Source organism: Pseudorca crassidens, chromosome 13 (genome assembly GCF_039906515.1).
Source record: "Pseudorca crassidens isolate mPseCra1 chromosome 13, mPseCra1.hap1, whole genome shotgun sequence".
Taxonomy (NCBI): Eukaryota; Metazoa; Chordata; class Mammalia; order Artiodactyla; family Delphinidae; genus Pseudorca; species Pseudorca crassidens.
Window position 1 is genome coordinate 48,599,145 of NC_090308.1, and position 23,283 is coordinate 48,622,427.

Here is a 23,283-nt window from a genome sequence, read left to right on the forward strand (position 1 = left end):
TTTTGCCAAAAAATAGAAATGAACAGACTTTCTATAATGGGAGTTTAATTGGCTGAGGAAAAAAATAGAAATTCATATAAAGATATCTTTTGAGTTTGGCCCTTAACAAATACAGAGGAAAAAGACTGTAATAAAAGACAAAGATGGACATTACATCATGATAAAGGGGTCAATCCAGCAAAAAGGTATAACATTTGTATATATCTATGCACCCAACACAGGAGCACCTAAATATATAAAGCAAGTATTAACAGACCTAAAGGGAGAAATTGACAGGAATACAATAATAGTAGAGGACTTTAATATTCCACTTACATTAATGGACAGATCATCCAGAAAGAAAATCAATAATTATACCAGATAGACTTAATAGATAAATACAGAACATTCCATCCAAGAGCAGCAGAATACACATTCTTTTCAAATGCACACAGAACATTCTCCACAATAGATCATATGTTAGGCCACAAAATAAGTCTCAATACACCTAAGAAGACTGAAATCATATCAAGCATCTTTTCAACCACAATGGTATGAAACTAGAGATCAATTAAAAGAAGAAAACTGGAAAAACCACAAATATTTGGAGATTAAACAATATGCTACTGAACAACCAATGGGTCAATGAAGAAATCAAAATAGAAATTAAAAAGAAAAATACCTTGAGACAAATGAAAATGGAAATACAACATACCAAAATCTATGGGATGCAGCAAAAGAAGTTCTAAGAGGGAAATTAGAGACATAGGATTACCTCAAGAAACAAGAAAAACCTCAAATAAACAACGTAACTTTACACATAAAGGAACTAGGAAAGAAGAACAAATGAAGCCCAAAGTTGGTAGAAGGAAGGACATAATAAAGATCAGAGTGGAAATAAATGAAATAGAGACTAAAAAGACAACAGAAAGAAAAAGACAAGAGCTGGTTCTTTGAAAAGATAAACAAAATTGATAAACCTTTACCTAAATTCACTAAGAAAAAACAGAGGATGAAATAAATAAGATCAGAAACGAGAGAGAAGTTACAACTGATACCAAAGTACAAAAGATTATAAGATACTACTATGAACACCTATATGCCAACAAATTGGACAACCTAGAAGAAATGGATAAATTCCTAGAAACATACAATCTTCGAGACTGAATCATGAAGAAATGGAAATCTGAACTGACCAATTACTAGTAAGGAGACTGAATCAGTAATCAAAAAACTCCCAAAGAATAAAACTCCAGGACCAGAAGGCTTCAGTATGCTACCAAATATTGAAACGTTTCACACCTATCCTTCTCAAACTCTTCCAAAAAACTGAAGAAGAGTGAATGCTCCCAAATTCATTTTATGAGACCAGCATTACCCTGATACCAAAACCAGACAAGGATACCACAAAAAAGGGAAATTACAGGCCGATATTCCTGAAGAACTTAAATGCAAACATCCTCAAAATGTCAGCAAACCAAATTCAACAATACAATAAAAGGATCATACACCACGATCAAGTAGGATTTATTCCAGGGATGCAAAGATGGTTCAACATCTGCAAATTAATCAACGTGATACAGCACATTAACAAAGAATAAACATCATCGCAATAGACATAGAAAAGGCATCTGACAGAGTTCAATACCCATTCCTTATAAAAAGTCTCAACAAAGCAGGTATAGACAGAATGTACCTCGACATAATAAATGCCATATATGACAAACCCACAGCTAACATCATACTCAATGGCAAAAAGATGAAAAATTTTCCTTTAAGATCAGGAACAAGACAAGATGCCCACTTTCACCACTTTTATTAAACATAGTATTGTAAGTCCTAGTCAGAGCAATTTAAGCAGGAAAAAGAAATAAAAAGCATCCAAATTGGAAAAGAAGTAAAACTGTCACTACTGGCAGATGACATCATTTATATAGAGAAAACTCTAAAGACTCCACCAAACAACTATTAGAACTAATAAATGAATTCAGTAAAGTTGCAGGGTACAAAATCAATATACAAAAGTCTGTTGCTTTATATGTTAACAATGAACCACTAGAAAGAGAAATTAAGAAAACAATCCAATTTACAATAGCATGAAAAACAATAAAACATCTAGGAACAAATTTAAACAAGGAGGTGAAAGATACATACACTGAAAACTATAAGATATTCATGAAAAAAATTGAAAAGATACAAAAAATGGAAAGATATTCTATGCTCATTTCTTCTATACTGTTATGTGTATTTAAGACTATACTTGAAAAAAAAATTATTACTATGGCTGCACCTCGTAAGTTCCGATGAGCATTGTTTTCTTATTGTTTAGTTCAAAATATTTTCTAGTTTTTAAAAATTTGGCCCATGGTTTACTGAGTACAATTTATAATTTTCAAATGTGGGAATTTTATAGTTTATCTTTTTGTGACTGATTAGCTTAGATGCACTGTGGTCAGAGAATGTGATTATATGACTTAAAATGTATTGAGATTTATTTTATGGACTAGTACAGGGGTTGGCAAACTACAATTATTGGGCCATGTCCAGCCCACAGCCTGCTTTTGTACCAACAAGCTAAGTAAATGTAAGATATTTACATTTTAAAGGGTTGTTTAAAAAAAGAAAGAAAGAGGGAAAGACAGACATTAAGATGTGACAAAGACTGTATGTGGCCTGCACAGCCCCAAATATTTACTATCTGGCCCTTTACCAAAGTTTGCCAATCCCTGGCCTAGTATATGGTCAGTTTTTTAAAAATGTTTTATTACTGCTTGAAAACAGTTTTCTGCATTGAGTGCCATGTCCTTTATACCCTTCAGATACAGTTTGCTAATTTCGTTGTTTGAATTTTCTGTGTCATCATTGATATTGTTTTGCTTATTCTATCAATTATTGAAAGAGGTATATTAAAATCTTCTGCTGTAATTGTAGATTTGTCGGTTTCTCTCATAGTTATAAAAACTTTTTTTTGGCGGTACGCGGGCCTCTCACTGTTGTGGCCTCTCCCGTTGCGGAGCACAGGCTCCGGACGCGCAGGCTCAGCGGCCATGGCTCACGGGCCCAGCCGCTCCGCGGCATGTGGGATCTTCCCGGACTGGGGCACGAACCCGTGTCCCCTGCATCGGCAGGCGGACTCTCAACCACTGCGCCACCAGGGAAGCCCCTATAAAAACTTTTGCTTAAATATTTTGCGCTTACATTATTAGGTGCATATAAATTTAAAATTGTTATGTACCTCTTTGTGAACTGAACCTTGTATCATTATGAAGTGATCCTTTTTCTGTTTTAAAGTCTATTTTATTGACCCTAATACAACCAATGCCATTTTCTTCTTCTTGGAATTTGCCTGATATATTCTTTTCCCCTCTTTTTATTTTTGATCTTTCTGGAGATCTTAGCAATCATGGCAAGGCAAGAAAAAAAAGAAAAGAAAAAAGGACTGAAAGGAAGAAAAAAATACTCTCATGTTTGCAGCTGATACCATTATTTAAGTAGTAAGATCAGTCAAAAAATTAAATAATGGAAAAAATAACACAATTTATTATTATAATAGCATAAAACTAAGATGCACCTAGAAATATCTGCAACAAAACTGTTCAAGATACTGATAGAGAAAATTATAAACTTTCAAAGAAATTAAAAACCTAAAGAAGACCTAAATGAATGAACAGATATAACACTGTCTTCAAATTGATCTAGGAGTCAACCCAACTCCAAACAAAATCCCACCTCGGTGTTAGCAGAATTTACATGTTAATTCTAAACCGTATACAGAGTTACAGGGGACAAGAATAGCCAAGACATTCTTGAATAACAACAAAAAAGGATGGAGGTGGGGTGGGGGTGGGGGAGGTAGAACAGCCCTACCAAAGATCGAGCTATATTATTAAAAATGTTCACACCATACACAAAACTTAATTCCATGTGGAGTCATGACTTAAATGGAAAAAGCAAAAATACAGTGCTTTCAAAAGACAAAATGGGAGGATATTTTTATGACTTTGGGAAAAGGAAGAATTTCTCCAACAAGGAAAAGGAACCACAATGCATAACAAGCCACAAATTTGCAACACATAATTGACGAAGGGATAGTATCCAGAATATATAAGGATCTCCTACAGATCAAAAGGAAAAAGACAACCCAACAGTAACTTCAAAAAATAAAATCAAATCACCTATAAGGTACGTGAAATCTCATTAGTGTTCAGTGATATGGATTAAAAACATTACATAAGTTCATACTTTGCCAGAATGCTTGCTATTAGTCACAGTACAATTTGACAAATACAGATGAACTTATTTGTATGCTTCACATCTCCTCCCCTGGACATTTTTCTGTCATTAAATTTACTGGGTGTAAGCTTTTTAAAAAGCATATTAACAAACGAGCGATGATCAATATCCCTTACTCTCTCATCACAGAAACCAGATCACTGTGGGGTTTAGCCCCAGCTCTGCTTCTAACGGACCTCTGATACCTATTCAGTCTTTCCTCCTGGATTATCTTACTTATAACTTGAAGTGATTGAACTGAGTTTTAGAGACTTCCTCTCACTCCCACCCAATCAATGTACCTTGAATCTCAACATACATGCTTTTTCAAGACTTTGGTTTTCACTTACTCTTTCATTCATTTTCTCACCTAATGTATTTCTCTTAATCTTGTGTACTAGGCATTGAAGACATGAAAACAAATATACACAACAATCTCTGGCCACCAGGGTCTGGTCCAGGGGAAAGAAAAAAATTAACAAATCACAGCAATGTGGCAAGTGCTATAACTGAGATGTGGAAAGGGGGCTAAGGTAGACAGAGGAAATATGTGCACTGAGACTGAAGGACAGTAGAGTTTTCGGGGGTGGGATGAGGGGAGGCATGAGGCAAGGGATCTCCATGCAGAGAGACTAGCGTGGGCAAAAACTTGAGAGAAAAAAAGAAAATAGGCTTTGGGTGCTTTGTAGAGTGTTCAGCATGGGAGAATGGCAGGTCTCATAAGAAACTCAAAAATTACCCAGCAGGCAATAGGATGTCTTGGGGCAAGGAAGTGATATGATAACACTGTAATTTAGAAAGACCACTCTGAGTGCATTGTGAAGGGAAAAGTGGGTATGGAACTGGGAGACAAGAATGGAGGAAGTAGAAAGACCAGTTAGAAGGTTATTATAATTGTCTTGAAGAAAAATTATAAGAATCTGAACAGTGGCAGGAGGAAAGAGAGGAAAGAGAGATTTGATAAACATCATTGGTACTATTGGGTAATGGGTCCTGGTAATGAACAGGACCCATTACCCAATAGCAGGGGTTCAGAAAGAAAGAGGAGTCAAGAATGACTCCTGAGAGAAGTAAGGAAGATATGAAGTAAGGCTGTGTCAGTAAAAATGGAAAGGAAGGAGTTGATTTGAGAGAAATTAATGAAGCAGAAATGTTAGAACCAGCTGAATGACTAGCTTCAGGGGCTGAGGAAGAAGGAAGAGAAAAGGAAGACCCCTCTGTTCTTGGCTTGGACTAATGGGTGGGTTGTGGGGTCATTAATCCAAATGGGAAAAACAGGTGAAGCAGATCCTGAGGGAAAGAAAATGTCAATTTTTTAGCACATTGGATTGGAGGTGCCTGAGAGCTATTCTGGGAGAGACGGCAATAGTTCTGAAGCTAGCAAGGAGTTTAGAATTGGATAAGGATGGTGTGCCTGGCACATGCTTTATGACAAGTCTTGAACTCCATGAGATAGTTACTAGTGTTATCCCTACTTCACAGATGAGAAAAAGCTTAGACACGAGCACCTAATTTATCCAAGGTCACCATCTGGGTAACTGCTGGAGGTAGGATTTGAATGCTGGCGGTCTTGATTCCAGAGCCTGTGCGAACCACTTCACAGTGTTCACCTGTAAGTCATCAGGAGCACTGCAGGTTGAAGGCCTGGAGGGTATGAGGGGTGCAAAGGGGGACTAAGGACAGAGTTTCAGGAAACACTAATATTGAAAGGGAGGGCAGAAGAACAGGGGATCAGAAGACTGCGGATGGCCCCATGGAAGCCAAAAAGAAAGAAAGTTTCAAAAAAGAACTATTTAATAGTGTCACTTGATGCAAATATTCAACTCAGATGACAGAACTTGACAACTGGAAGGGCAGTGACATTACTCAGGGAGAGTAAGTTTCCCAAGAGGCTAGGGCAAGGCTGCATTGAGTTGAGGAGAAAATGAGATAAAGTGAGAGAGCTCCAAAAAGCTGAGCTGTGAAAAGAATGAAGACTCAGGAGGCTGCTAGAGGAGGGGTGTAAGTTTGGGGAGTTTGTTTTGTTATAAAAGTAGGAGGATCCTAAGCATTCTTTCATACTCGATATACATTAATAAAAAGTAAAATCCATGAATAGCTCACTAAAAGCCTGTAAAAGACTCAGGTATATCACTATCACTAGACTGGGAAACATCTTAAATACAAAGGAGTTTTTGCACACTGCCTCCCGTCACCACATCTTCAGCTCCTGATCACCCCCACTGGGCTCTACTGGGCCTCTACTACCAACTGGTGGATGCTCTTCTCCAGCTCTAGACACACAGACCTTTCCTCAGTTCTTCAAACACACTAAGCTCTTTGCCATCTCAAGGCTTGCTGTCTCCTTTTGCTGGGAAACTCTTGCCTTATCGTGCACTTGGCTGGCTTTTTCCTGTTCCTCAAAGCTGCTTTTGCAAGAGGACTTCCCTGACCAATCTACAGAAGTCATACTCCTAGCTTATTCTTCATCACTGAACTCTATTTCACGGAATTCTTTTTCCTTTACAGTACTCAATCCAATCTGTAACCACTTTATTTGCTCATATTTTATTGGCTGCCTCTTCCACTAAAATGTACGCAATCATGATGTCAAAGATGTCTGGCTTGTTTGCCTCTGTGTCTTCAGCCCTTAGAACAGTTCCTGGCAAGTAACATGTGTTCAATAAATATTTGTTAAAGGAACTATATAACTCAATTTCTCCGTCTGTCACTTTCCTCAATTGGGATCATGCACACTGTTTCTTAAATCTAAGGCCTTTTCTCACTGTCTTGACTTATATATGCACTTTTATTAGATACCAGGATCTCTGCTGCAAGCTTTATTTTTATCATTTCATTTAATCGTCACAATAGTCCTCTCATATAGATAGGTCCTTTTAAAATTATATCTCCATTGTACAGGTGAGGAAACTGAGGACGTTGTACAACTTGCCCAAGTTCAAACAAGTGGTGGAGCCGGGATCAGAATTTAGTTCTGACGTCAAAAACAAAACAAAGCCAGGCCACAGCTCACTTCAAGTGTGGGCACATACTCTAGTTTGGGAAGTCCTTATTTACCTTTGTTTATGTTGTTACACCTACTCCATCCAGGCCACATCCTAATCCATAAATTCAAATTTCACCCCCTCTTCCCGCTTGCTTTCTGAAGGTGGGAGGCGAGAGCAGGGAGTGCAGGGCGGTCCTGAACTTCCAGTTCCCAGCTTCTCCCAAGGAGGATGCATGTAGGGAGAAGAAGAGATCCAAGCGTTAGCCACTTACCTTTCAGGACTGAGGACGAGGTGACCCGGGGCCTAACAAGTTACTGTCGGATTCTGGAGCAGAAACCGACAATTCCAGCCCCGCAATAGTAGCCAAAACGCTTACCTTAACTGCCACCTCCGGAGCGGAGTCCACCGCCACTGCCAGAGAGGACTTATCTGAAGACGATTTAGTCAAGTGCATAAGGGAGTCCGCGGCTGGCAGCGAACACCGTCCACCCTCACTGTCCGAGTCCGATTCGGACCCTGAACCCGAACCATACGAAGCAGCCAGAGATTCGATCGCAGCCGACATGACGGCAACAGACACTCTGCGGAGACCAGGCCCTAGCGGAAGAAGGAGTAGCTTCAGGTCCTGACAGATTGCCATGACACACATTATTTAGCTCCTTTCCTACGAAATCGTTTATATTTTAAAACAATCATTACAGTAGATTAATTAGTATTAGAATAAGAACAACAGGACTTGGAAGTTTGAAACATTTACTTAGGGAAATAGAATTATAATAGCTTATAACTTTCGGGACCTTTGCGGCTAGATTAAAGACTACGAGTTCCGAAATGCCTTGAGGCCTCGAAGTGCTACGCTTCCGGCGTGCCGCGCGGCGGGAAGTGGGAGAGGCACGATGGGAACTGTAGTTTAGGTCAAGGGGGCGGGGCGGGGTGGGCAGGCCCCTCTTTGACCCCGCCCCTGAATGGTAGGTTCATTCAATTGGCTATCATCTTTCCTCATTCCCTGGCCGAGCACTGTTCTCTCCGTCCCCCTCCCCCAAACTGAGGATTGGGCAATACCATAAAGCCTCAGGAAAGGGGGGGGGGAAGAGAGATATTCATTTCCCCCACTGATGGGTGAGTGGGTGGGGGCTGAGTTTCCCACCACAGATGCACCTGGGCACTGGGAGCTGAAGAGGAAAGTGAGAATCATAAGTGGGAAGACCTTGACTGGCGGGGAATAGCTCCTTTTGGGAAAGATGGGGGATTAGGTGGCGAGAGTCCTGCGGTTCCCCCTGCTTCAGGCGCGGGTCTTCGAGCCCGGTTGTGGAGAGTCGCGCGCTGGGAGGGGGCAGCTGGGGGGCGGCGGCGGCGGCTCGCGGTGTTGTTCGCTCGCGCGTCGAGCACACGGTGGGTCCGGTGACCGGCGGTCGTCGCAGGCGGCGTTCCTTGTGGCCCGGTACCTCGGCCACTGCCCACAGCGGGTTCCACCGGGAAGCCTGACAATCCTGGAGGCTCTAGGTGGAGTCCCTGGAGCTGAGAGGGACCGGCGGCCACCGCCGAAGCATGAAGAAGGGGTAAGGCTAGAGCCCCTCAAGATTCCTCGGTGAGCGCGAGTCTCTTAGGAATTGTTTTTTTTGGGGGGACAGGGTGCCAGGAGAGGAACTCTTCCTCACTGGCCAGAACGGAGAGGTGTGCGTGGAGCACTAACCCAGCAAAGGTTGCGAGGATGGGCGCGCCTACCCCGCGACGGCCCCCACCCCCATTCGCGGGTTTCCAGAGCTTCGGCAGCCAGACCGCCGGCCCGGCTGGGTACCCAGGGACACGGCGGCCGGCGGGCGCACCTGGGGCTCGGTTGCGGGGACCGCCCCGAGGCTGCTGTAGGCGGGGAGACTGCGGGTCTTACTTAGGTGCCACCGCCTGAGAGCCCCTGCCCCCGCGGCCTGCCCCTGTTCCTCCTCGCTCTGGGGGAGGCTGCGGCACCCGGTGCCGGAGAAGCCCCGCTCGAGATACGTGCCCGAGGCTCTGTAAAGCCAGCTGGTGCGTTTGCGTTTTTGCGCCGCGCGTCTGTGTCTAAAGAGACAACGGTAAAGCGAGTGCGGGGATCTCTTTCTTCGCTAGAAGAGGAGGCCAAGCGCGGTTCTAGCCTCCGATGCCTGCTATGGGGAGGGGGGTGCCTTGAGCAGAGTTAGGGAGCTGCTCACCCAGCTCCGATGTCAGCAGGACTCGCCCATTGTGCCACCCGGATAATTATTCAACTCTGCAGCATCCATTGCACCTTTCCCATTTTTCTTTTCCCCTTGCTGTAGCATGCCCCCTAGCTTCGGTACTCTGACGCCTTCTCTTGCACTTGCGGATGATGAACTGGAATAATGGTGAAAAGAAAGCACATCTGACATGAACATTCATAACCTGTCCTATAGCCGATTAATTAACTAATCCCCAGATAGACTAGATACTTGAATACGACTCAGTCTAATTCTGTCCTTTTCTATGTAAAGTGTGCCTAGGATTATATATAGGTTTTTTGTTTTGTTTTTTTGTTGTCGGTGTTAGATCCATGTATTAGCTAAGTCTTATTCCTGTCCGGTAATTGATGTAATTGATTTATTGGTTATTCAACCCGTCTAATGTTTTAAATTTAATTTGTATAGGAGATAACTTTCATTTTCCTAATTGTTGGTAGCACTGTATCATAATTACAGATTCAGTCTCAGTCTTTGAACTCTCAGGAACAGTTTTTTCCCTTATGCTCTAAGTTTCTGTTAGGAAAAGTGTATTTTTTAATGTCCAATATTTGATATAAAATTTCTCAAGTTTTGAATAAGGGAAGTTTTGTATTTGTTTTTCAGTAGCGGAATATTTGATTGCCAGTTCTAGCCTTCGGTTGAAAGAAAGGAAGCACTTAATATTTAAGATGGGGTTTTAACTGCCATAACATTTCCTAAATTTATCTAAATTTTACTTTTTATTCAGTTCTTTTCTTTGCAATATCATGTATTTAATTACTTGTTATAGAATTTCTCATTTTTCCAACTTCTGTCTACAAGGATGGGTAGGCTACAATTTTGCACGATCTACTTGAAAAATGAAATATTTTTTGAACATGGAAGAAACAACTGTTGGTTATTTATTATGTTAAAAACTGTTTACATCCCACTATTTAAAAATAAACGATTCACGACCAAAAATAAGTGTTTTATTTTTCTTTTTGTGATCCTCCCTTTCCAGCTTTTCTTGTTTAAGATTGTTGCCATAACCCTCTTGGTAAAACGGAATTGCACATAGACATTGCAGAGGCAGTTGTTTTAAGATACAGTAATTGTTTTATGGCACTTGGAAGTGGCGCACATATAATATAACTTGATGGTGTAGCATCAGTTGCTTGTTAGGAAATGACCTTGCAGTTTACAAAATGGACACCTTGTCTTGGTTTCTTTATATGTAAATGGAAATAAACCCATTTATGCCACTAAGTAGTATGTATAAATTAAGTAAATATGTTTTCATGACGCTTTCAAAGAAAATTTAAATATTTTAGCTAATGAACGATGAAAATATTTCAGTGTAAAATACAGTGAAAAATGTCATTAGGAATTTCTGTGGCATGTTAGAATGGATGATTTACATTGAATTTTGCTTTGGAGACATATGGCTGTAAATTGAAGAATGTTTCTCATCTATCAAGTTTTTAATAATTGAAAATTTAATAGGTATTATAGTTAATACATATATGTAGTTGTAAATATAGGTATAGTTAATATTCATGAAAAAGTTATATGACTTGGTAGTAAACAAGTAGAATATTGAATTAAGTTTGTGAAAAAGAAAATCTCCAGAAAATATTAAGGCCTTTTTCATTGAAAAATTTGCAGATGACACAATTCAAAATACATTTTGAATTTGTAATACATTGATTTTTGTAGTGTAATATAATACATTGACTTTGTAATACATTGAAAATACGTTGATCATTTGTGAGGTGTGATATGGAGCTACTTTGTTTATTATTCAGGTTTGTAAATAACCATTTATATATTCAGAGACGGTGTATAAATATAATACTATATTTAATTATACATTTTGCTTTATTGTCAGAATAATTTAAGGTATTTCCAAGTGCTTGATTTTCATTATCACAGTAGCTAGTAGCTTTTGATTTTGTTATCGTGGGATTAACTGTTAATTTTCATAGCAAAAACTATTAAAATATATTATTATTACTTTTACCAAAACAGTGCTTTTAGTTACTTTGTGGGTAAACTTCATATAAATAAGACTATTCAAATGTCTTTAAAGTTACTATTGTATAGCTTCTATTTTTGAGAATTAATTTGATGACATTTTTAATGTTTTCTTAAATGACCAACTAAAATTTAGCTGTCATTATTACTTGGATAAGTACAGTTTACTCAAGGTTTTTCTAAGCTTCTTGAGGACAGGAACTGACCCAGTGCTTATTGTCATAAATCTGAAATTGCTAGCATAGTGTTTAGCAAATAGTATAGGTTTAATTTTTTATTGGACAAATAAAATGAATGAATGAAGACTATCCATTGATTTAATGTACCATATAGACATTTTTTAAAAGATCTATCAAATAAATTTTTAATTCATAAAGCTTATAGCTTTATCTCAAGAGAAAAGAAAAAAAATGTATTTGGAAGTTCTTTGAACTTCATTTACCTGTTCAGGCATAATTCCTTTAGCCACACATTTTTTGAACTAGCACTAAATACTGTATAATGCATACATTGTCAACCTTTCGTTTATGAAATGATAATAATTTTCTCCTTATTTCTTACAGGTCACTTCATGAAAATGTACATTAAAGGTTTTTTTCCCTAAATTAGATGAGTATAGATATATGTTTGATTCTTTTTGACTTTTCATTTTTCCAGTAAAATATTAATAAAAATGTGTATGTAGAGTATATCCTGTGCTAAATGTGCCTGAGTACCTAATTTTAAGAATAAGTGACCTCTAGGGTGGAGATTTTTATAAAATGAAGAATCTTGTGTTTTTAGTTTATCATATTCAGTTTATAATTTTGAATCTTTGTGTAGTGGTAGTTCCTAACTTACAATAGGATTAATTATATTTTAAAACTTGTAAAATGGTTTAGAACTTGGAACTTACGTTCTCAGAAACAGTATGCTTGGTTAGATTTGCAGACAACTCACCAAATTTAACCTATAATATACTTGAATTTTAAGAGTAGACTAATACTATTAGAGAGTTGTAAAATTGTATTATTAGTTAATATAAATACTATATTGAAAATACCTATTACATTGAAAATACCTATAGGTATAATACCTATACCTATATTGAAAATAATGTGTACAACAATCTTTCTGTGGGAAAATCAATTCAGAATCTACCTTGAAATGCTAGGAATACGTTTCTCTTGTGCTAGACATAACAACGTTATTAGGAACTTGTCCTCTGACACCCACTGGACATGAAGAGGAAGATTTTCCTCAGTTCAGTGAGTGGTGCAACCTTACATCATCTGGGGCAAGAGGTCAGAGAATGAGAAATTGGAAGGAGCTAAGATCTGTTTTGTAACGTTGGACAAGTCATTTTACCTCTTAAGGTCTTTGGTTTTCTCATTTATAAATTGAGAAGGTTGAAGTAGATGATCTCTGAGGTTCCTTCTGGTTACAAATAAAATTCAAAGGCGTTTTGAAGCTAAGTGTAACCCTTTTTTCTGAGAGTTCATTTTCCCTTTCTAATGTGACTGCTTATATACTTCCTGTCAGAAAATTTCTCCTTTCTGGATCTACCTCTGGAAAGATTATAGTCTTACTCTTTTTCTCACATGCCTATTCGTGGGAGCAAGACTTTTTAGGTTTTTAAAGGAATTTTTGTTGTTGTTACGGTTGCTGTTTTGTTTGCTTTTGTTTTTATTCTTTTTTTAAACTCCCAGCACCACCAAGAAACAGAATTAAGATATCTCCAGAGAAATTGTTTTAGAAGGCAAAAATATTGTAACTAAAGTTGTGGAGTGAGTGTATGAAGGTAAAGAGTTGGAATATGACCTGAGAATAGGGTTGTCAGATAATGTACGGGGTATCCTGTATTTTTATTTGCTAAATCTGGCAGCCTTGCCTTGGGTGCTGTGGATCTTTTGGCCGGGCAAGAGTACGGTGATGGGGTGGTTGGAGGCAGAGGGAGACAGGGAGAAAGTCCTCCTTGAGGACAGGGCAGTTTTGTTGTTGTTGTTTTGGTTGGTTGTTTTGTTTTGCCCTCATTCATTTTTGTGTTTCTAGTACTTGTTCTTTAAGCTAAATGGATGTTTGAGCTGATATAATTACAACGGAAGAGCAGGTAAATCTCTTAGGAAGGTGGTAAGATCAAGATGCTGTGAGAAAAGGGGTTATGAAACACAGCTGTGTTTGTCATATACACTGGAGTATTTTGTAGGTTTTTAATTAACTTCTTATTTGGAGGTTAATAATATTCAAGAATAACAGGTAACAGGGTAACGTGGTCTCCTAAGAGGAAAAGAAGTACCATTGCATGCTTGCTCCGCGTGCCAGCTACTGTATAGGTACTGTTATATTTATTGTCTTACTTATTTGATATCATAGTCTTATGAGGATTTTATGGAAGAAGGGGGTTAACTGAATTAAACAAGTTCATCCTGCTCAGCAGGAGCACAGGTTCCCTGGGCACCACTCTCTTCCCTTTACTGCTGAAGCAGCCATTTTAATAACTTGATAATAGTAATTCTGCCTGCCTGCTACCTCTCCTTCATCTGCATTTGCATAATCTAGTGGTGATTGTCCCATGCTAAGCCAATTATTCATTCAGCACATAATTAATGAGGGCCAACTAGGTGCTAGATAGATACAGAAAAGAGAGTAAAATAGAGGTCTTGATTCTCTTAAGCAGCACGGTAAGAGACTGATACTAGAGAAAGGCACACATTTATCATTAGAAATTGTGATGAGCGCTCTAAAGGACAAGAACAGGTAACCTAGTTTACCTTGGAAATCAGGGACAGCTTCTTTGAGGAAAGATTGGTGGACATTACCTATGTGAAAAAAGAATAGAAGGTAAAGAATGCGTGGAAAACAATTTTTGAGATGGGAAAGAACTTGGCAGGTTCAAGGGACTAAAGAAAGGCCAGAGTAGATGAAGCTGAGCTGTGTAGTGGGCAGGAGGGCTTTTGGAGGTAAACGGGAGGCAGACCAGGCAAGGCGCATTAGCTCTGGCTCAGTGAGAGGTATGGATTTCTACTTTAAGTGTATTGGGGAAGGCCATGAGGAATTTTAACCAGGTTAATCCTGAATCAGTTCTGTCCTTTAAAAAGATCGCTCTGGCTTAGAGGGGGCCAGGGAGGCCAATCACAGTTCTGCCCATTTCTGTAGTTTATTGGTCCAGTTCTAGACGCCCGCACTGAGCCAGGCTACTCAATTTTTCCTGGGTCCTAAGTGCCCAGAGGGTGGAATAATTTGTTTTCTCTCCAGTGGCTGAAGCTATAAAACACAAAACTGAGAAACTGTTAATGGCCTTGTTTCTTGCCCTGTGAAGTAGATAAGCAGGGGCATCTTGAAGAAAGAACAAGAAGAGAAGCAGATACAGAGTCTTGGCTGTGTTCAAGTGACTTTGTCCATGGTCCTGAGATTGGGTTGCAAGAGGCACCCTAGTATCTTTGTTATAAGTTGTCCTTTGTTACACAAACTAGTTGGAATGATATTTTTGGTGCTTGGCAACCAACTAATTGAGTCCTAGATTAAGTAACTTGTACAAGGTCACAACGGTAATAAAAGTGGTAGAGGTGGAACTTGAATAGAGATTTCAAAGTCCCATTTTTTCCTATAACCATATGCTGCCAAGCCACCACTCCTTAAATTAATGATTCTAAAGTGATTCTAAGGAGGTGGGTGTTGGGTGTGATGACACCTGTTGGATGATGATGGCAGCAGTGCTTTATTTGGGGTATGTTTTGCAATGGTAAAACTTCCTGGCATTCTTTTCCGTTGAGTAACAGTTACTCAGGTCTACTCTAAAAAGTTAGCCTTTCTATAATGACTAACTCATTTGAAAAGAAAAAGAGAAAGAAAAAGCTTGTGTGTCAGGGAATGGATTAACTCATTTGATCCTCTACTGAGAAATGTGAAGTCTGTTATGTTTTCATGTTATGCTACAAAAGTAAGCTTTTTTGTTTTCCATTCTTTGATAAGACGTATGTTGTCTTATATCTGGGTTTTGTTTGCTTGTTTTTTGGTAAATTTTTGTAACATAAATGTGCTCTATATAAAGCCAGAGAATTGTGGAAAGGTTAAGCAAAATGGGAGGAATATGAGAAGCATTTTATATTTTAGTTGGAGAAGAAAACTAGCACTCATTTATTTTGAAAACCAAAATAAAAGCTTTGTGTGATACACCATAATACATGGCTAGAAATCTATCAATTTTGTTGATATTTTCAAAGGACCCTTTTTTGTTTCATTGGTTTTCTCTGTTGATTTTCAATTTCATTGATTTCTGCTCTATTTTTAAAAAAATTCTTCTGATTACTTTAGGCTTATACTGCTCTTCTTTCTCTAGTTTCCTAGGGTGGAAGCTGAGATTGATTTTAGATCTTTCTTCTTTCCTAATATATGCAGTCAGTGCTATAAATTTCCCTTTAAGCTTTTGATAGATCTCACACATTTTGATGAGTGGTATTTTAATTTTCACTTACTTCACAATATTCAAAAATTTATCTGAGACTTCTTTGACCCATATGTTATTTAGAAGTGTGTTATTTAGTCTTCATATATTTGGGGATTTTCCAGCTACCTTTCTGGTATTACTTTCTAGTTTAATTCCATTGTGGTCTGAGTGTATACGTTGTATGATGTCTGTTCTTTTAGGGGGAGGGTGTTTTACAGCCCAGAATATGGTCTATCTTGGTGAATGGTCTGTGTGAGCCTGAGAAGAATGTGTGTTCTTTGTTGTTGGGTGAAGTACTATATAAATGTCAATTAGATCCAGTTGACTGATGATTCTGTTCAGTTCAACCCTATCCTTATTAATTTTCTGCCTGTTGGATCTGTCAGTTACTGATAGAGAGGTGTTAAGTCTCTGTAATAGTGAATCCATCTATATTTCTCCTTGCAGTTCTGTCAGATTTTGCTTCACATATTTTGGTGCTCTGTTGTTAGGTATATACATTGAGGATTGTTATGTCTTCTTGGAGAATTTATACCCCTATCATTATGTAAAGCCCCTCTTTATCCCTGGGATATTCCTCTGCTCAAAAGTGTCTGCATTCTCTGAAATTGTGTCTTTATATTTAAAGTGGGTTTCTTGTAGACAGCATATAGTTGGGTCTTTTTTTTTTTTTCTAGTGCACTCAGATGTTCTTTTAATTGCTGTATTTGAACCATTCACATTTAAAATGGTTATTGATACAGTTGGATAACTATCTACCATATTTGTAACTATTTTGTATTCATTACATTTGTTCTTTTTTTAATACTTTTGTCTCTTTCAGCCTTCTTTGGCTTTAATTAAGCATTTTATATGGTTTCATTTTTCTCTCCTTTCCTTGCATATCAATTATATTTCTTTTTAAAATGTTTTTAGTGCCCTAGAGTTTGCAATGTACATTTACAACTCATCGAAGTCCACTTTCACATAACATTATGCTGCTTCACAAGTAGCACAGGTATCTTATAACAGAATATATCAGGGACTTCCCTGGCGGTCTAGTGGTTAAGACTCCACGCTTCCACTGCAGGGGCCACGAGTCTGTTCCCTCGTCGGGGAGCTAAGATCCCGCATGCCTTGCTGCATGGCCAAAAAAAAAAAAAAGTAAAAACAAAACAAACCCCAGAATATTCCCAATTCCTCCATCCATTCCTTATATCATTGCTGCCATTCATTTAATTTATGCATATACTATAATTACCCAATACTTTGTGGCTATTATTACTTTGAACAAAACAGTTGTCTATTAAAATCAAAGAGAAATGAAAAAAATATTTTATTTTACATTTATTTATTCATTCTCTGTTGCTCTTCCTTTCTTCATGTAGATCCAAGTTTCTCATCTATGTTGTTTTCCTTCTCTCTGAACTTCTTTTATCTTTTCTTTCAAGGCATGTCTACTGGTGACAGATTCCCTCAGTTTTCACTTGTCCAAAAAAGTCATTACTTCTTCACTTTGAAGGGTAGTTTCTCTAGGTTGGTGCTTTTTCTTTCAACACTTTAAATATTTCACTCCACTCTCTTGTTCATGGTTACTGACAAGATGTCAGTGTAATTCTTATCATTGTTTCTCTATTCGTAAAGTGTTTTTTCCTCTGGCTTTTTCAGTATTTTCTCTTTGTCTTTTAGTTTTCTGCAGTTTTTCATTCTTGGTGTAGTCTAAGCTTCATGGATTTATGGTTTGGCTCCTATCATTAATTTTGGAATATTCTCAGGCATTATTACTTCAAGTATTTATTCTACTCTCTTCTCTTTCTGGTATTTCCATTATACATATGTTACACCTTCTTTAATTGTCCCACAGTTCTGGGATATTCTGTTCTGTTTTCTCATTCTCTTCTCTCTTTGCATTTTAGTTTGGGAAGTTTCTGTTGATACTTCTTCAAGTGCGCTGATTCTTTTCTCATTTGTGTCCAGTTTACTGATGATCCTATCAAAGGCATTCTTCATTTCTGTTGCAGTATTTTTTATTTCTAATATTTCTTGGCTCTTAGAGTTTCCATCTCTCTGCTTACATTATCCATCTGCTTTTGCATGGTGTCCACTTTTTCCATTAGAGCCCTTAGTAATCATAGTGATTTTAAATTCCCAGTCTGATATCATAAAACCTCTGCTATATCTGAGTGTGGTTCTAATGCTTGCTTTCACTCTTCTGACTATGCTTTTTCTTTCCTTTTAGCATGACTTTTAATTTTTTTTTTTTTTTTGTATTTATCTGACTGGGAATTAGGCTGTGATTACTGTTTGCTGTAGCAGTAGGTGTCAGAGGTTTCAATTTCCTTTAGTGTCCTTGTTTTTCTTTCCCTTGTTGTCTTTGGATTTCCCTAGAAACACCTTCTTAAATAGAGTTAGAGTGTTACATTTTTTTTTTCAGCCATAACCCTGTTATTGTGTAGGAGCCCTATTCATGTGGTGGTAAGGTGTAGGGGATGGAAAGTGGTCTATAACCCTGTGATAAGATATCAGTGTTTTGCAGGGTCTGTGCCCCTGAGTCTTCACAAATGCTTCTCAGCTTCCGCTCTTCTTTCTGTAGGTATGTCAGTAAGGCTAGAGTGGGCAGGAATTGGGTAATTTTCTTCTCCCCAAGTTGGATAAAGCTCTGGCAAAGTCTTTTCCTTTGCTGAATAGGCTTTTGTTGTGGAGAAATCTCTGGACTTATATCAGAATGGTTACTTTCCCCCTCCTCTGGCCAAACAGGAGGTGATTTTTCTCTGATCCTCACTATGATAACCTTGTGGGGCATAAAGCCCAGGAAAGTATAGCAGCCCATACCTCCTTAGAGGAGACCCACAGGAGTTTTAAACTTTCAAACTAGTCCACAGTCAGTGTCCAGCAACTTGTTGAAGTTACCATTTAAGTGTTCATACCAATTCCTGGCTCCCGTGGCTTCTGCTTCAGTTAGCTAATCTATATTCTCTGGATTCACTGTTCTCTCTAGTTTCTTGGGTGGCACTTTGTCCTGTGACTTCAGTCTCTGATGGATCTAAGAAAAGTCCATTGGTTTTCAGTTCGTTCAGCTTTTGTTTCGTTATGAGAGAAAGAGTGATGGCTTCCAAGCTCTTTACATGTTGGAGTGGAACCTGAAAGTTATCATATGTATTTTAAAAAACTGCATAGTATTTCATTGTATAGGTAAACCGAAATTTATTTCACTTATTCCTCACTGGTAGATGTTTAGGTTGCTTCCTTTCTTGTCATATGACAAGCCATGATGTAGTAACTGTCCGTGAATAAACTGTTGTTTTGATTTTAATGGCTATTTTCAGTTATCTATATTGCCTCCTGCAGTTACGTAGAAATTAATCAGGAATTGACTGTATTTAAATCAGAAGACTGAATTTAATTCTTAGTACTTTCACTTATTATGTACTCTTGGACCATTTTACTTCTGATAAGTTTCCTTATTTATGAAATGTAAATGATAAAAACTACCTTGAAGAGTTGTTGTGAGGATTAAATAATATAATAGAAGGCATTTGTAAACTATAAAGCACTATATAAAAGTTGGGTAGTTTAGGTATATCCAGTTGTGATATAAACTGTGAGTCTTAGTAATAAAGCACTCTGTTAATTAAATAGCTTTAGACCAGGCTACTTAGTACAGTATTTTGAAAGAAGATACTTTGATTTATTGATAATTCTGAGAAAGGGGGCATAGTTGATTCTGAGACAGGGGTCATAGTTGATTCTGAGTGAGATAGCTAAGTAACAAGTACACTTTGAAAACTTAATTGAGGAAATAATATGTTGGTGGAAGCTGATATAGTATACTCTTAAACTTATGATAGAATACATTAAGTTTTTTTTTTTTTTTGAGGTACGCGGGCCTCTCACTGTTGTGGCCTCTCCTGTTGCGGAGCACAGGCTCCAGACGCGCAGGCCCAGCAGCCATGGCTCACAGGCCTAGCCGCTCCGCGGCATGTGGGATCTTCCCGGACCGGGGCACGAATCCGTGTCCCCTGCATCGGCAGGTGGACTCTCAACCACTGCGCCACCAGGGAAGCCCACGTTAGGTTTTATGAAGATAAGAACTAAGAAAAGTAAGCAAAGCTAATTTTAACTTAGCTTTGCAATTATGCATTCGATATGTTGTTCTAAAACTTTGGTAAGACTTAATCAGATAGAATTTTGATTTTTCATTTATTTCAATATTCTTCTCCAAAGTGACTTAGTAATTTTTGAGGTCATATAGTCTTTAGTGCCTTGATACTCAGAAGTATGATCTGTGGACCAGTAGTGTCAGCATCATCTTGAGAGCTTTTTAGAAATGCAGAATATGAGGCTTACCCCAAATCTACTGAATCATTTTAACAAAATCCCTGGATGACTGGTATGCACCTTTACATTTGAGAAGCTCTGACTTAGTATACATAAATCTTGCAGTTGAGAAAGACCTTTGTCAAGGTTTTCAACTACGTAGTATTTCTGAATAGCTTATGATTTAAAGAGAGAAATGGGTATTGGGTTAAGTGTAACTTTACCAGTATTGTTAGAAATTATGCTAAACAGAGGAATGCACTAATCTATTTTAAAAATCTTACACACTTCTAACAGAGGTGAGGATAGGCTGTTGCAAGCCTAATGATCTATAGGTCAATAATGAATTTTTTCTTAAAAAGAAAAATTAAGTTAATTTTTAAACTTGTCAAATGTGGTAATGATTTCTTCATCTGACTTCATTGGGAATTGAGAGATTCCATTTACATGTCTTTTCCAAAAAATTATATCTTTTCCTTTTAAAAGTAAAATTTGTGTTTTAATTACTTTCCATGGAAATAGTTTTAAAATTCACTTTTTAAAAAAAATTTAAAAGTTTTAAAATTTAAGGAGACTTTGCTTCCTTAAACAAAGTGCATGGAATACAATTTAACCTTTTCTTAGTAATAAAGATTCCCCTAGCTCCTACCAAAGCCTTACCTGTATAGATGCTCAGTTAAACTGATGAATTGACTTATTATGAAGACCTTCTGTTATTGCAGTTTGTTGTAATACAGTGATATTGATTATTAAAGGATATAGGATTATTTATCCATATAACAAATGATCTGCATTGCTGGCCTACATTACTGTGTTTGCAATTTTGAACTTTCCCTATCTTTCTCTGTCAGCTTTCAGTGTTTATATGGCTGCCTCTCTCAGCTGCCCCCTTTAATTTGTTGTTTCTAACTGCACTCTAAGAAACCAGATGAGACTATATATCACATGAGGGTCTTGACCTCTCCAGTCATTCATTCATTAATAGATATTTATTGAGCACTTATTAAATGCCAGGCTCTGCTAAGTACTGAGTATTCAGTGGAGAACAAAACAAAATCATTGTTCATGTGGAGCTTACATTCTGGTTGGGGAGATAGGCAATAGACAAATACCTGTGTAATACATAAGTAATAAATACCTATGTAATAGATGTAAGTTCTATGAAGAAAAATAAAGCAAGGCATAGATATAGTAAGTAATGGGAGGGGCCACTACTTTAAATAGGGTTGTAAGGGAGAGTGAAGGGAGCAGAGAGCTGAATGAAGTAAATTGAGATATGTATAATATTTTTTTAAAAAAGGGTACATAAATGTAGTGTACAGACTATGGCTTCCACTTTGCCTAGAATCCTCAGGTGTTTATTTAAGGTATAAATCTTAAGTATTTCTGCAGTTTTGAACATGGCAACCAAAAGTATGGTTACCATCACGCTCTCTAAGGATTTTTATGTTACTTCTGGGAATGAAAAGTGGGCTGAAAGATGAGGTTTAAATTGACAGAATATTGGAATTTTTGGAACATTTGAATGGTTTAAAAGAACAGTGGACTAGAATACAGTGATCAAAATTAGAATTGTTCTAAAATTTAAGACATAGATTGATTTAAAATAAAGATGTGCTATAAGCAGTCCCCTGAAGAAGCAGAATGGCTTCCCATGTGGCTGTATTGCTCTTGACTTAATAGTGACACCAGTAATCACAGTAGCACCATTTTTTGAGCCCCTATTATGTGTTAGGCACTGTTCTAGGCCTATGTATGGTGTAATCTTCAAAACAACCCAGTGAGGAGGTATAATTCTCACTTTTATCAGGTGGAAACTAAGGTTTAAGCATAGACAGCTACAGTCTTTCACAATACTAGCCAAAATCTAACTGCCCAATCTCTTATGCTTACTCCTGACTCAGGTGTCCTCTAGATGTAGGGGAAAAATGGGATTATTTTGATTAACTTGTTAGGTGGCAAAATTGGAGGTATGTGTTGGGGATTGGTTCCAGAGTTCAAGCCACGCGCAGAGTAAAAATCGTGTACCAAATTAGTGAACCATCAAAAGAGTTGAATGAAAATGGCTGTATCATATCCTTTTGATGAAAATGCAGTTATTTTGCCAGCAATTTGCATACAATCAAAAGTTTACTGAATTGATATTGTAAAGAAACCAGTACTTTGCTTTAAAGATGACCTCAAATGCTAGGTGATTAGGTGATGTTATTAGAAATAGAGAAGTCCAAAGAATGAGTAAATTTTCTTTGCGGGGAGAGTGGGGAGTCACTGATGATGAATATGATTTTGGATATGTTGAAAATGAGTTAATGAGACATTATTGTGTTGCTGTCTGGCAGACGGCACAGGTCTAAATGTTTACAGGGATGTTAGGGTTGTTTGTATCAGTAATTTAGAGATGATAGTTCAAGATCTGGATATAGATGGATTTATGTATAGAATGTATGTAGAATTTATGTATAGTATAGAATGAACTGGGGTATAACTGGGGAATAACAAAACTGTTGATTCCTGACTCATTATTTACAGAGTGGAAATTAAAAGGACAGCCAGAAGAGGATGCTGAAGATGTGATCAGAGAAGATGTAATGTGTTGCATTCTGATATGACTGTTCAGTAGGAACCAGAGGATAAAGTAAGGCCTGTGGTCTGGGGCAATTCTCCTTTGAAAAGAAATCTGAAATGCTAGTGAGGTAGGAAGGGAAGCAAAGCCAAAGTATGTTGATGGTTTTGAAAACAGAGGAGAATGAAAGGATCACAAGGACTGGGTGAGGACAAAGAAATTTAACAATGAGGACTTGGAGGGGTGGAATAGAATATTTAGGTCAGAAAGGGACATTTCATAGATGGAGATCTTAGAGGCAGAACTGTAAGAGTCTATACTGACTCTTGATGTATGCTCAGTAGCAGAGGGGAAGGGGCTACTCCTCAGTCCTCAGGACTGGAAGGACTGAAGTTTGAGCCCTCAAGAGAGATGAGGTATACTTTACACAGCTTTGCTCTAGTCTTTATGCCTCTAACCGTTGCCCTGGGGTTAGTAGGCAGTGCATGCCACATTATTTGAAGTGGGAATTTTGGAGGGAGAAAAAGCATCGTG

The 23,283-nt window shown here is 37.9% G+C and overlaps 2 protein-coding genes across 5 annotated transcripts in view; one reads left to right on the top strand and one right to left on the bottom strand.

The window, feature by feature from the left end:
• The window catches only part of CDC40 (cell division cycle 40), a 55,045-nt gene extending 47,027 nt beyond the window's left edge, over positions 1-8,018 (bottom strand). Inside the window, exon 1 of the mRNA XM_067702351.1 lies at positions 7,615-8,018. Within this exon, the coding sequence (XP_067558452.1) occupies positions 7,615-7,887 (273 nt within the window). The 5' untranslated portion in view covers positions 7,888-8,018. The remainder of the gene's footprint in view (positions 1-7,614) is intronic.
• Positions 8,019-8,261: 243 nt separating this feature from the next.
• WASF1 (WASP family member 1) overlaps positions 8,262-23,283 on the top strand; it is a 92,610-nt gene continuing 77,588 nt past the window's right edge. Inside the window, exons 1-2 of one of the 4 annotated variants that reach the window (XM_067702361.1) lie at positions 8,263-8,826; positions 22,716-22,821. The gene's annotated coding sequence lies outside the window, so the exon portion shown is untranslated. Of the gene's footprint in view, positions 8,827-22,715; positions 22,822-23,283 lie in introns of all 4 variants that reach the window. The other 3 variants (XM_067702363.1, XM_067702362.1, XM_067702360.1) reach the window with 3 other exon arrangements.